Source organism: Phoxinus phoxinus, assembly GCF_949152265.1.
Source record: "Phoxinus phoxinus genome assembly, chromosome: 21".
In the NCBI taxonomy this organism is placed as follows: domain Eukaryota; kingdom Metazoa; phylum Chordata; class Actinopteri; order Cypriniformes; family Leuciscidae; genus Phoxinus; species Phoxinus phoxinus.
In genome coordinates, this window is record NC_136896.1 from 18,614,975 (window position 1) to 18,627,924 (window position 12,950).

At 39.7% G+C, this 12,950-nt stretch overlaps 1 protein-coding gene across 1 annotated transcript in view; it reads right to left on the minus strand.

The window, feature by feature from the left end:
• Nucleotides 1-12,950, minus strand: part of plcd3b (phospholipase C, delta 3b) — a 69,250-nt gene that overhangs the window by 35,165 nt on the left and 21,135 nt on the right. The window contains exons 10-13 of the mRNA XM_079595429.1: nt 10,964-11,086; nt 868-1,015; nt 421-537; nt 144-322 (exon numbers count right to left, since the gene is read on the minus strand). Of these exons, the coding sequence (XP_079451555.1) occupies nt 144-322; nt 421-537; nt 868-1,015; nt 10,964-11,086 (567 nt within the window). The remainder of the gene's footprint in view (nt 1-143; nt 323-420; nt 538-867; nt 1,016-10,963; nt 11,087-12,950) is intronic.

Consider the following 12,950-nt stretch of genomic DNA (forward strand, 5'->3'; position numbering starts at 1 on the left):
TGGCGGGATTCTGGAAGTCAAATATTGTGACATCATGTAGTCAACCCTAGTATTTTAATTTGTTTTCTAGCAGGAAATAGACAGGCAAATTCTTCTCAACAGAAGTTTAGTTTTCATAAAGATCCCTCTGTTCATTAACTCACCTTGACTGTAAGCAGTGTTGGGTTGTGGCCAGGGCCTCCCCCAGTGTTTTCCGGGATAAACTCTGAATCAGGCTGGCACATGAAGCTTGGTTTTAGCACATAGCCACAGCGACCGTTTGGTAAAAAACGGCCTCTGTTTAGATCCATCTCGTTACATTGGGTTTGAAAGTTTAATGCCACTGCAAAATAATTTTTCTGTCAGTAATTTATAAATGTTGACTGTGCAGTAATTTTAAAAAACATGCAGTCTGCACGTTTTCTTTGATTAAATGTTTACCCATCTGACAACCAGCATTCCACATGTCTTGAGGATTGTAGTTGGAGGATTGCACCCGCTGACCAGATGGGTAGATCCTGCTCAATTGCATGCTGTTGTGACGTACAAACAACTTGCCTATGAAAAAAAGAGAGAAATTTAGAACCCATGCAACATGTTTATCTTTTTTTATTATATATATATATATATATATATATATTTCCAAAAGTTACTTTTACTGCACTTTTGGAGACAACAATGAAATATGAAAAGTCGTGTGAAGAAAATAAAAATAAATCACTCTAAATATCACTTGTGAATTTTCACTCAGGCAGTAATTTTGTCAAATTACTATATTAATATTTAACTCTGTAAAGATACATAAAATGTCAGCTATTTTATTCAAAAAAGATTTAGGATGCAATGTTTATCACTGAATGTTAATAAACACAATAATAGATATAGTACCTGATTCTTTGATTAGTTTCAATGCATCACTCTCAGAGAAAGAGGACATCTCATTGGGAGGTTTCTTGGCAAATGGATCAAATTGTTTGAAGGCAACACTGCGTGTATACACCACCAGATCAGACAGCTCTGGACTCAATTTACAGTCCTTCCGAGGAAAAGAAAAAGCAACATTTTTACTCAAATAAAATTTGTTAAACTGCCAGACTGCAAAAAAGTGATTAAATTAGTAAAAATAAAAACAAAAGTATATGCAATGAGTAGTGATATGAGTAAGATACACCGATTCAAACATGTGTAAAAGGCTGCACTAAATTGATCTAAAGGGACAGTAAAGACTTTTACATTGTTACAAAATATTTACATTTTAAATAAATGCTGTTGAACTTTCTTTCCATCAAATTATCCTGGAGACAATGTATCATGGTTTCAACAAAAGTATTAACCAGCACAAAAGTGGCCTGGTGCATAAACTGCTTAGACTAGTCTTAAAACTAACTTTTTTTCTTAAAGAGATAGTTCATCCAAAAAATGTAAATTATTTTATTAATGTTCATAAAGAGATCGTAAAACTAATCCATAGGAATTGAGAGGTTAAGACCAAATATTCGGAAGATCGCTTATATGATATATGAGTAATTAATAAAATCATTTTTATTTTTGGGTGAACTAACCTTTTAACCCCCGGCAATCAGCGGTTTGACACAGGATAGCGAATGTGACAGGTGTCGTGTTGCCCAGCCCCCAACTCTATTTAACATCTGTTCAGCGAGGCACTCTGTGTCAACGCCTAGGAGGGAGAAATACTCTCTTTACTTAGGAGGAGCTCCCCACGCAGATGGGCACGTGCATCTTGGGAAAACTTTCTCACCAAGATGAAGGCAACCACATTTAGTGGGCCAACCTCTGCTTTTTTTAAACCTTTATTTAACCAGGAAAGAAGACTCACTGAGATTAAAATCTCTTTTACGGGAGTGTCCTGGCCAATAGACAGGTCATGCGGCTATGCCTACGTGCCTCGGTCATGTGAAAGAACCTTGGTTCCTCGCCCAGGCTCAGTGTTGGGGGCTTCTTGTTGACGCTTATTATGATGGCGGTATTCCGAGAATCTCAATACTTCCTATCAGACCCGAGAGGTCACCATGTGCCTGTCCTTCCAGACAACACACTGATGGTCTCGTATATCAGAGCATATATCCTGTTGAGGCAGGGGCTGAGGCCCGGGGAATGGAGACTTCACCCTGAGGTGGTGGAGCTTCTTTAGGAGAACTTCGGTCAAAATTTTGCCCTTGTGGTTCTCCCTGACGCATCCAGCTCCGCGTGGACTGGATGCGATGTATTAGGTTTGGTCGAGGCTACACCTGTACGCATTTCCCGATATGGTCGTAGAGGTCGTAGAGACCATAATCCAGTCTAGAGCTCCCTCCACCAGAAGACTGAATATGCATTGAAATGTAAACTGTTCTCTGCCTGGTGCGGAGAACGCCTTCTAAATCTTGCTATCTGCCCTATGGTACAGTACTTGATTTCTGAAATTAATATTTCTTTGCTGGGTTATCTCTGAGGAGAGATCCTTATTTCGTCTTTTCAGTGGTACATGAGGCTGAGGCCTGCACGTACTTGGATTTGCACCTGGTTTGGTGATAGTCTTTCTTCACCCCAGGCCGGGTTGTATTCCTGGGTCCCTACTAAATTTGTGGGTCATTTGTGCTGCAGGCCTTCTGTCCTCCACCTTAATACACCAGATCAGGAAAAGCTAAACAGATATTGAGCAAGTGAGTAGCTGAGGCTGAGTAGCTGAGAAGTTAGTATCTCACTTGCTTATGTAGAGGTCGGACAGCCTTCACATTTGGCTGTCCGGGGCCACTCTACTAGGAGTATGGCTACCTCTAAGGCTTTAATTTCAGGAGTTTCTCTCCATCTCTACATCTGTAATGCGGCAGGCTGGTCCTCACCGCATACATTTGTCCATTTTTATGACTTGGACCTAGACTCCACTCCACTCCTGTAGTCAAAAACTGGTAAAAAGGTAGCAGACACTAGTTTCTTCCTCGCATTAAATCAAAAACATGACTTGTTCCTAAAATAAAATCCTAATTTTTTCTTGAGTTTTTGCCTTAAATATTTGATATGTGAACCAAAACATAATGTGTTATCGATAATAATACCAAGGTATTTGTACTCCGGTACTGATGTAATCAGACTACCCTGAAAAGTCAAAAGAGAGATTGAATTTTCAGTTGAAATTTTAGAGTTTGAAAATAGCATACATTTAGTTTTTTTCTCATTTAAGACCATCTTCAAGGCACAAAACCAATTTTGGATTATATCGAAAGCAGACTGTAAAAAAGCCACCGATTGTTGCTAAGAGGAAGCTGAATAATATATAATAGTGTCATCTGCATTAAAATTAAACCTTGTATTTTCAATATTAAAATCCAGACAATTTATATATACTGAATAATAGCGGTCCTAGCTCAGATCCTTGAGGGACTCCCTTAACGACCTCCAATGGATCTGACTGAATACCTTCCACCTGAACACATTGGGTTATTCCCTTTAAATAAGAACTGAACCATAAAATAACATTTTCTGATAGTCCTACTGATCGAAGCCTTTTTAGTAACACATCATGATCCACAGTGTCGAAGGCCTTTGATAAGTCAATAAAAAGACATGCACAGTGTTTCTTGTCATCTAAGGACTCCACTATAATTTAAGACTTTTAAAACGGCTGTAGACGTACTGTATCCTTTAGGGAATCCGGATTGGTTAATAGACAAAATATTATGAGTATTTAAATACTGTGTCAATTGCTCACTAACTAATTTTTCCAAAAGTTTCTAATAATAATAATAATAATAATAATTACATTTATATAGCGTTTTTCTCGGCACTCAAAGCGCTTTACATAGAAGGGGGAATCTCCTCAACCACCACCAATGTGCAGCATCCACTTGGATGAAGTGACGGCAGCCATACTGCGGCAGAACGCCCACCATACACCAGCTTACTGGTGGAATTTTGTTTGTTAATAAAGAAAGGTTAAACAAATACGTCAGTGCGGGATAGATAAGATCAGCCGCTAATTTTAAAAACAACAGAGCAATATGGTCAGGACCTTGCGATTTATTCACATCCAGTTCTTTTAAAGCAGAACAGACGTCAGAGCAAACTCACTTTGCCATAGATTACGTTCTGCTTCAAGAAAATCTAAGTTTGAATTTATATAATTATTTGTTTGAAATAAAGACCCTGATATGATAACATTTTTATTAAAACTATTAAGCATTTGCTTTTTATCTACGATTTTGATAGAATCTTTAATTATATTGGAAGGAAGGTCTGTAATTTTATTACCAGTAAAGAAATTGATATTCCTCCAAAACTTCCTAGAGTTTGTTGAATTTTTTGTAGTTCTATCAAGGAAATAATCTGATTTAGCCTTTCTGTTCGCCACCGTGCATTTATTTCGAAACTACCTAAAGTGCAGCCTATCAGAATTTAGATTTGTTTGTCTAGCCTTAGCCCATGCATGCGGCATCCCGCTCTTGAATGAGATCACGTAAGGCAGTCGAAAACCACGGATTATCACGACATTTAACTCAAAAAATTTTCATGGGTGTGTGCTTATTGATAATTAGCATAAAATTATCAGAAAAATATTACCATGCGCAATCAACATCTGGTATAAAACAATTTTATCCCAATAAATTTGAGCAAGATCATATAAAATGCTTGTTCGTAAAACTATTTTATGAAACGCCTCGTAATAATTTTTGGATTTTGCTGAGGTAACTTCATATTTCTAACTACTGCCACAACACAGTCGTCACTGATATCATTAGTGAATACAGAAACTGACGAGTATTTATGTGGGACATTTGTAATGATCTAGTAAAGTTTTCCATTGATTTCGAGTTAGGCCTAGTGGGTGAATCTACTAATTGAAAAATATTTAGATTATCACAAAGCACTTTAAAATGATCGGATACTGTATGCATCCAATTTAAGTTAAAATCACCTAGTAAGATCAGTTCTTTTTAATTCAAAAAAGCCAACAAATTTAATTACTGAATGTAAAGTACAACTAGTTGTCGACGGAGGTCTACAACAGCCAGCTGTGGTGAGCTGCAGGTTCTTAGACAAAGATAGATTTAGAGCTAATAATTCATACTGCTTAGCTATGGAAGTTGAAAGTAGCAATGTTGTCTCAAAATGTTCTTTGACAGAAATCAATATGCTTGGAAACAGCCTTCCCTTCTGCTGGTCTCCGTAACAGACAAGAGTTGGTCTGAGGTCCAGGCTTTGCATTCTGAGCACGTGTAACCGCAATGGAGCGGACGGACAGAGGAAAGCCAGGGCTGGGTCTGCCTCCTCCGGGGCAGCGCTTACAGGCTCACCACCTGGTCCCATATGAGAGGTAGGAACCTTGGGCACATATCCAGGCTGGGGTCTTATCCTTATCCATATCCTTAGCCGGCCCGAAATCTAGTCTAGATAGAGACCAAGCAAGCAGGAGAACTGTTTCTCTAAAAACAGGATTTTTATCTCACTGCCTGCAGGGCTCAAGGGAGGTCTCTGCAGTGCAGTAGCACCAGAGATAAGTCCCAAGATGGTAAAGGCAGATTCAGTCTCCTTGCTCCTCTCAGGAACCTGACGATCAAGTCGTGCTTCCCACAGATTTGTATCCACTGCATCATGATGTGCGTCAATACAGCGGCAACAACATTTTGAGGTGGAGGAGACAGCCCTCACTCCAACCCATTAGCAGGAAATAAGCACTGAAGTAATCGAACACCTTCGGGATCTCCTCACGGAAAGAAGACACAATTCAGCGAATAGGTTCCACTTCTAAGAGGGGCATGCCTCATTGAGATGGTGCTCTCACAAAAGTGATGCCCTCTACGGCATAAATATATTGCGGTAGTAACCAGAACCTCCCCGTCCCATTCTTTTTAGAACCAGACCTGGAACTCTCGAAGGTCTAAACGTGGGTGCCATCATGCCCCATCCCTGAGAATGTACTCAGAGGAAGGAGTCATGGAAGGGCGGTTGAGAGGAGAGGTCTGGTTGGGCCAATAAGGGGCAACTAGCAAGACCTGTTCCATCTCCTCCCTGACTTTAGCACAGTTGTTTGTAAGAAGGCTCACTGGGGAACGCATTTCTGCGGGGGACCCGGGGCCAGCTGTGGCGAGGGATGTCCACTCAGACAGGAAAAACTGGTGGAGGGACAAATCCAGAGGGGCAACAGATGTAACTGTGCAGCTCGAAGTGGTCACAAACAGCTGGACCGCCTGGGGACGGAGACTCCACTCTCCCTGGGCTATAGGCTGTCATGAGGCTCGTTAGCGGCACGATTGAGCAGCGACCTCAGAAGTTTCTTTTTAGACCAGCACAAATTCGCTGAGTAGCGGTGTGTCAAAACGAGATGAACTGCAAGCAACTCGAGGCAATGGATGCCAATGCAGTCGGAGGGGCGCCCAGACCTCCGTTACTGCATGTCCTTTGTACGTGGCCCCTCAGCCGGTAACAAAAGGTCTGTTACGGACTGAGGGTTTGGCGGCAGGCCAGGGTCCTTTCACCTCGGGACTTGGCCGTGAAGTCAGTGCTGAAGCGGTCTTCATATGGAGGAAGCCGAGCGGCTGCGTATACCATATGCCCCAGGAGCCTCTGAAGTAGTTTCAGTGGGACCCTTTCTCAATTTTAAATAGCACTAACCATCCACACATTCTTTTTCAGAGATGCGGTGGACCGAATCCATCTCCAAACTAGAAAAGAGATCCTCCGTCATCCTCAGCTTTTGGTGCTCGAGCCCTTGCCCTTTTTCAAAATTAATCGAAAGTGCCACTCTCAAACAAATATCAATGATAATATTATTTTCAATAAAACAAAATGCATTTGATTATAATTAAAATTAAAATGTGTACAAAACTAAAGTAGCCTAAATTCACGTTTATTTTTACGTTTCTGTCAGTCTGAGGTGCCGTTGCCATGACTCGTTGCTATGGGTTGCGTCACTTGCGTGTCTTGCTGCGGACTAGACTGAAGGGGTCAGTCTCCGTTTTCAAGGGTCTAAAATGTCGGAGTATTGTGGACGGCAGGCGCGCGTAACCGTAGCAAAAGTAATGCTTTTTAAACGAAAATGCACTAGTGTAAACGTAGGTATTCCACAGTCTGCTCGGGAACCGAACTGATGCTCTCGAGCCAAAATATATGGTTATTTCAGTGAGTATCTAGGCTCGATAGCTAGAAGAAGAAAAAACCCAAACCATTTTTAAACTTCTTTTTTTTTTTTTTTTTATAATTAAAGGTAGTGTGTGGACTCAATAAAAGTCCACATATTACATACATAAATATTTCATAATTCATTGATGCCTGTTTTTTATTATATAATACTCCGACCAATCGTCATCTGGCACAAAATGTTCAAATTTCTGTATTTAACCTCTGTGGGGTTGTCAGCCCTGACCCAATCAACCCTTTTTGGATAACTATGACCTGGATGACTGAGAATCTTCACAGTCGTACTTTTCTTACTAGTAGTATTTACATAATATACATGTTTTTACAGTTTTCATCCCTAAAAATCATGTTTTTTATTTATTCTACTGATAGGTAGGCTAAAATGTGTTGAGGTTACTGATCTATACTGATACACACAAGTGCATTGGGTTTTATAAATGCTTTATAAACCAAAAGTCATTATTACTTTTATTATGAGAAGTCAATAAATTAAGGTTGCTGTTGAAGTGTTTTATGTATTTTTATTTTATTTTATTTTGTTAGGATGCCTCTTTCTGCAGCTGAGAAACAGCGCAGATACAGACAACATAGAGATGCTGATCCTGAGAGACAAGAAGCATATTTAGGAAAAGAGAGGGCAAAATGGAGAAAGGACAGAGACACAGGGAAAAAGCGGTCAGTTAGTGAACTAAATGACAGAGAAAGGAGAGCCAAGCAGCGGAACTGGAGAGCAGCACAAGTGAAAAACAGAACAGCCAAAGCAACAAGTGCAGCAATCATAGATCAGTGCATGACGCCACCTCTTAAGTCCAGAACCCAAGGTTAGAGTTAGAGTAAATAGAAGTTATGGCTTTTGTTCAATGTTGTAAATTTTGATTTAAGATGTGTGTGTGTGTGTGTGTGTGTGTGTGTGTGTGTGTGTGTGTGTGTGTGTGAGTATTTACATCCGTAGAATCATCATAATTTTTATGCTAAAATATCTGAGTTATCTTTCATTGTATATCAGATTTGTTCTATATATGCATTTAAAACCTTTTCAAAAAGTAATTAATATGTCGGTAACAGGGTTGACCAAACACACATTTACATTGGTTATATGAAAATAAATAAATAAATAAGATAGCCTGAGATGACACGGCACATTTTCCTTAGAGGTAAGGATCTACTTCATCCAAAAAGGGGCTTAAAGGTACTCAAATAGTACTTTGAAAATCAAACATTAAAAGTGGGAAATGGCACGTTTTCGTATAATGAAAAGTACTTTAGCGTAATAAAGTATCTCAATAATTATTCCATGAGTCAGCCCTGCAAACCCGTTGGTAGACAACCTAGTGGATAGTGGAAATATGCACTCAAACACTCTGGAGACCATCCCAGATGATGTCCCACCAGCAGGAGGCCTAACCAGGGTCTCTAGTGGAGCCCATCCCAGTCCAGCAGCACACCAGGGTCTCCCTGCTCAGTTGAATACAAGTCTACATCATTCTTTCTCATTTTATGTACTGTAAATTGAATTGTTTATGTTGATTTTGAGACGTTTAACGTATGCTGTAAATAGTTGGGGGAAAAAGAATTTGTTTCATGTAGAAATTCTGACTGTCATTACAAAAATAAACAATGTCCAGAGCAATGAATTATCTTTTATTTACACATTTAAAGTTGCATAAAAATAAATGTACAGAAATTATTATTTTTTCCTTCTAAAAAATATAAGTGAAAAAAAAGTTAAAGAATACACATATACATTCTTTCAAGATGATAAAACAGCCTGTCCATCCTCTCCCTACTCTCCTGTGCTCTCCTCGCCTCTGCAGTCCCATGTCTTTTCTAATCAAGTCCAAAAACTCGTCCTCTCCGTCTCGCCTTCTTCATGGTCTGATGGTGCTCAAGCTCTTGTGCTGGTGCTGCTGATGCTTGTGCTGGTGCTGCTGATGCTGATGCTTGTGCTGCTGATGCTTGTGCTGGTGTTGCTGATGCTCACGCTGCTGCTGCTGGTGCTGATGCTGATGCTGGTGCTCGTGCTGCCCCTGGCTCCTCCTCACCGTGGGCACCCACTGCTGAACTCGGCCTTGGTCTGTCCTCAGCGATTGAGGCATTGAGGACAGGGGGGTTGGTGGAGTGCCTCTGTCCCAACACCTCATCCATGAGGACAAACCAGGGCCAAGTTTCAGCAGTGGGTTTCCCACTCACACCCTCACCTGTCCCAGGACACTTGCAATCCTAAAGGCCCTTTCACACCGGACGCGTACACGAAAAAGCGAAACGAAAAAGCGAATAGTTCGCGTGCGAAATAGGGACAATTTGAGGAGCTCGTTCAGACAGTGGCACCGCATCTGACGAGACAAACCACTAACTTCAGGGAACCAATCGGTCCGGAGCAGCGTCTGGCAGTCTGCTGAGGTGAGGGCTACGTTTACATGCAATCAAATAAACAATCCACTGTGTGTGATTGGCTGAAGCCTTTTCTGTCGCCGCGAAAGTAAAAAAAAAATCGACATCGAAGCGGAAAAAAAAAAGACGTTTTTTCGCCGCAGCACATTCGCGTTCGGTGTGTAAGCACTCATTACACAACAGCTGATCAAAAAATAAAACCATCGCGCGAATTATTCGTGCGTCAAAATCGCGTCCAGTGTGAAAGGGCCTTAAGGCAGAGCAAATGAACCATGGCTTGTTAACAACAACAGCACAATAAATTTCAGCAAAGATGTGTGTATTAACTGTCTTACTTTGTATTTTTTTTAAGTTGTCCCATTATTGTTTTTTTACCTGTATGGGAGTTACCTTCCCCAGCAGACCCATTTTCTCCAGAATTGCTCTAAAGAAGCAGAAAAGGGTACTTGTGAGAAATATTAACACGGGGGTGCAATCTTAACATTAAAGCATTGTTAACACTGCAAAATATGACAGATGAGGACATGCATACAAAATATTTCAAAAATCATATTTCTGGATACTCAAATTTGGTTAAAACCTTTGTAGACATAGCTTGCATGACAGCACTACAAAAACACATAAAAGTGAAACCCCATTGCCTTATCTACTGCTTTTCTTATTGTTGTGGGCTTTATAGGGTGAGTGATATTTCTTATAATACACAAGTGAGACAGACTAGTGCAAATAGTAATTAAATGTATTTAGTTTATTATTTAATTGCAATTTAATAAATGTAGCTGTCTGCTCCTTGCTCCCTGAAATAATTATTAAAATAATATTTGCACAAGTTTTGCCTGAAATCACCTCACAAATGAAGCCATGCAATGGTGACGAAGGAGTTCAGATGAAGTTTATGAGAAAGCAAAACTTGTGGCTTTTAACTCAGGTTTTGCTAGCTATTTGAGTAAATGAAAACATAATACTTACATTTAAATGTGAATTTGCCGTCCACCACCGAACTCTCGGCCGTCATTTAAAAAAAAAAAAAAAATGCTGTCGTCACCGGCGCGCAATGACTTATGGGGTAGAATCAGGCCGCAAGGATCCGTTTATGCATCCTTTCTTTCACAGAGAAATGAAGGGTGCATTTGGCGTCGCTTTTGAATCAGGGTAGCCTTCGTCGTGCCGCGATGACGCAACCGGCCTTCGAACACGGCCTTGACCTTCAGAGGATGCAGAATTGAATTGGGCCAGCCTTCATTGCGCCGCTGTGACACAATCGGCCTTCAAATACGGCCAATCGGCCTTCAAATACGGCCTTCGGAGCATGCAGCCTTCACATTGGGACACAGCTAGTGTCACTATCCACGATACATAATATATTGTTGCATTTTTGTATTGCGATTTATTGTGACACGATATATTGTTACACCCCTAATATTTGCACAAAACAAGTAGCAAAAAGACAGACACTGACCTTCCATGCTTTAGGCTTGCTTTCAGCTTTAGATTCATCATCTGAGGAGCTTGAGTCAGAGCTGGAGCTGTCCTGCTTCACTTTGATCTTCTTTGCTTTTATCAAGATCTTCCCTTTTAGGCCCTGACATAAAAAAAAGATATCTCAATATATATTTTTATCTATCACCACACATATTATTTCACATGGTCAGTGTTAAGCAGGGCCATTGCTAGAGGGGAGAAAGGTGGTGACATTGCTCAGGGCCCCTGGCTTTCCAGATATAGACAATGTGTTGAACATGGATGTACTGTATAATAGGAGAAATAGCACTTGCTATTTTCTCCATTCTGTCACCTGATAGAGTTTTGGTTCCCTGCCACTGTCACCTTTGACTTTTTGCTTGCTTAGTTGGGGACACTTAATATTAAACAATATTATTGATCTGCTTGCATTGACACCATTATATGAGAACTGAACTGAGCTGGACATTTATATATAAATTATATATAAATTAACTAAATTAATCACTTTTTTTACAACAAAAATTAACCATCACTGAACTTGTATTATTTTCCTGTTATCACTGTAAAGCTGCTTTAAATCTGTATTGTAAAAATCTACTATATAAATAAAGGTGACTTGACTTGACATATTCAAGGTAAAATGAGACCAACACATTTCAATAGAGTCTACACAAAGTATTCAAAAGCACTTTGTAGTTAGCTTTTCATCTATTGACAATGAAATCTATGTATTCTTACAGATTAGAGGTGCATATGCTCAGATATACTCACAGTTAACCTATATAAAAGAACTGTTATGACAGTCCAGAAACATCAAGCACTGTCTTTTGCATACAATTCAAAACATTACAGATAGACTGCTTTTACTGGTTTTAGAGTACAATTAAAGGGGTGGTTGATTGCGATTTCACTTTTTTCATTTTAAATAGTGTGTAATGTTGCTGTTGGTGCATGAACAGTATCTGCAAAGTTGCTGCGCTGAAAGTTCAACGTAAGCAGAGATATCGTCTTTTAAAAATCAGGAAGTTTAATGCCTACAAAAACGACTCGAATGGGACTACAACGAGATACTTCCCGGGTTTTATACGTAACTAACCCATACATTTACATCAACCCTCCCTCCGCAATATGGAAAAAAAAGGGGCGTGGCCATATTTCTGCGGCTTTGTGGAAGAGGAAGAGTTATAGTGGAGAGCTGTAGCCATGCCGTCGAAAGTGTGTTATTTTCACGCAGCTGTCAGGTCTTCTGTGTTCGGGCTTTCTACGGACGCTGCAGTTCGTCAACAATGGCTAACATTTCTGTTTGATTATGTTCCTGAAAATTACAATCGTAGGTAGCTCTCCGTGCTGCGCATTTTATGGAAGACAGCTTCCAGAATCTCCACGAATTCAATGCCGGATTAAACAAGAAACTGTTACTAAAACATGAAGCATCCAACTTTAAACGCAGAGGCAGCCATTGTTGGGCCACAACCTGTAAGTAAGACTTAATAATTTTAAATGTATTTGCATGTATAATTTCAGACGTAATGTTTTAGTTTGATCAAGGACGTAAACAAATGCCAGCGCTGGCGTTATAGCCACTTAGTTATGCTATTTCGTGTGTCTATGACAAACGCGTACAAACATTTTTAACCTGAATTTGTAATTATGTACTAACTTTGTAAATGTATTTTCCATGTATACTTTATGACGTAATTTTCCGATTTGATCAAGTACGTAAACCAATGCCAACGCGGTTTGTTTATAGTAGCCAGTTAGTTCAATGCTATTTATAAGACAAACATGTATAAAGTTCAAAAAATTATATGTAATCGCAACAGCAAACTTCAGCTGCGGTATTACTCAGTCATTTATTCTGTTATATTAAATGTTTAATCAGGAGAAAACCGTATCTCAAAAGCTAACAAGCAGCAGTGGCATTTTCAAGTAACAGCGTATCGAAATTATTATATAATAATAGTAGAATAGAATAATAATTT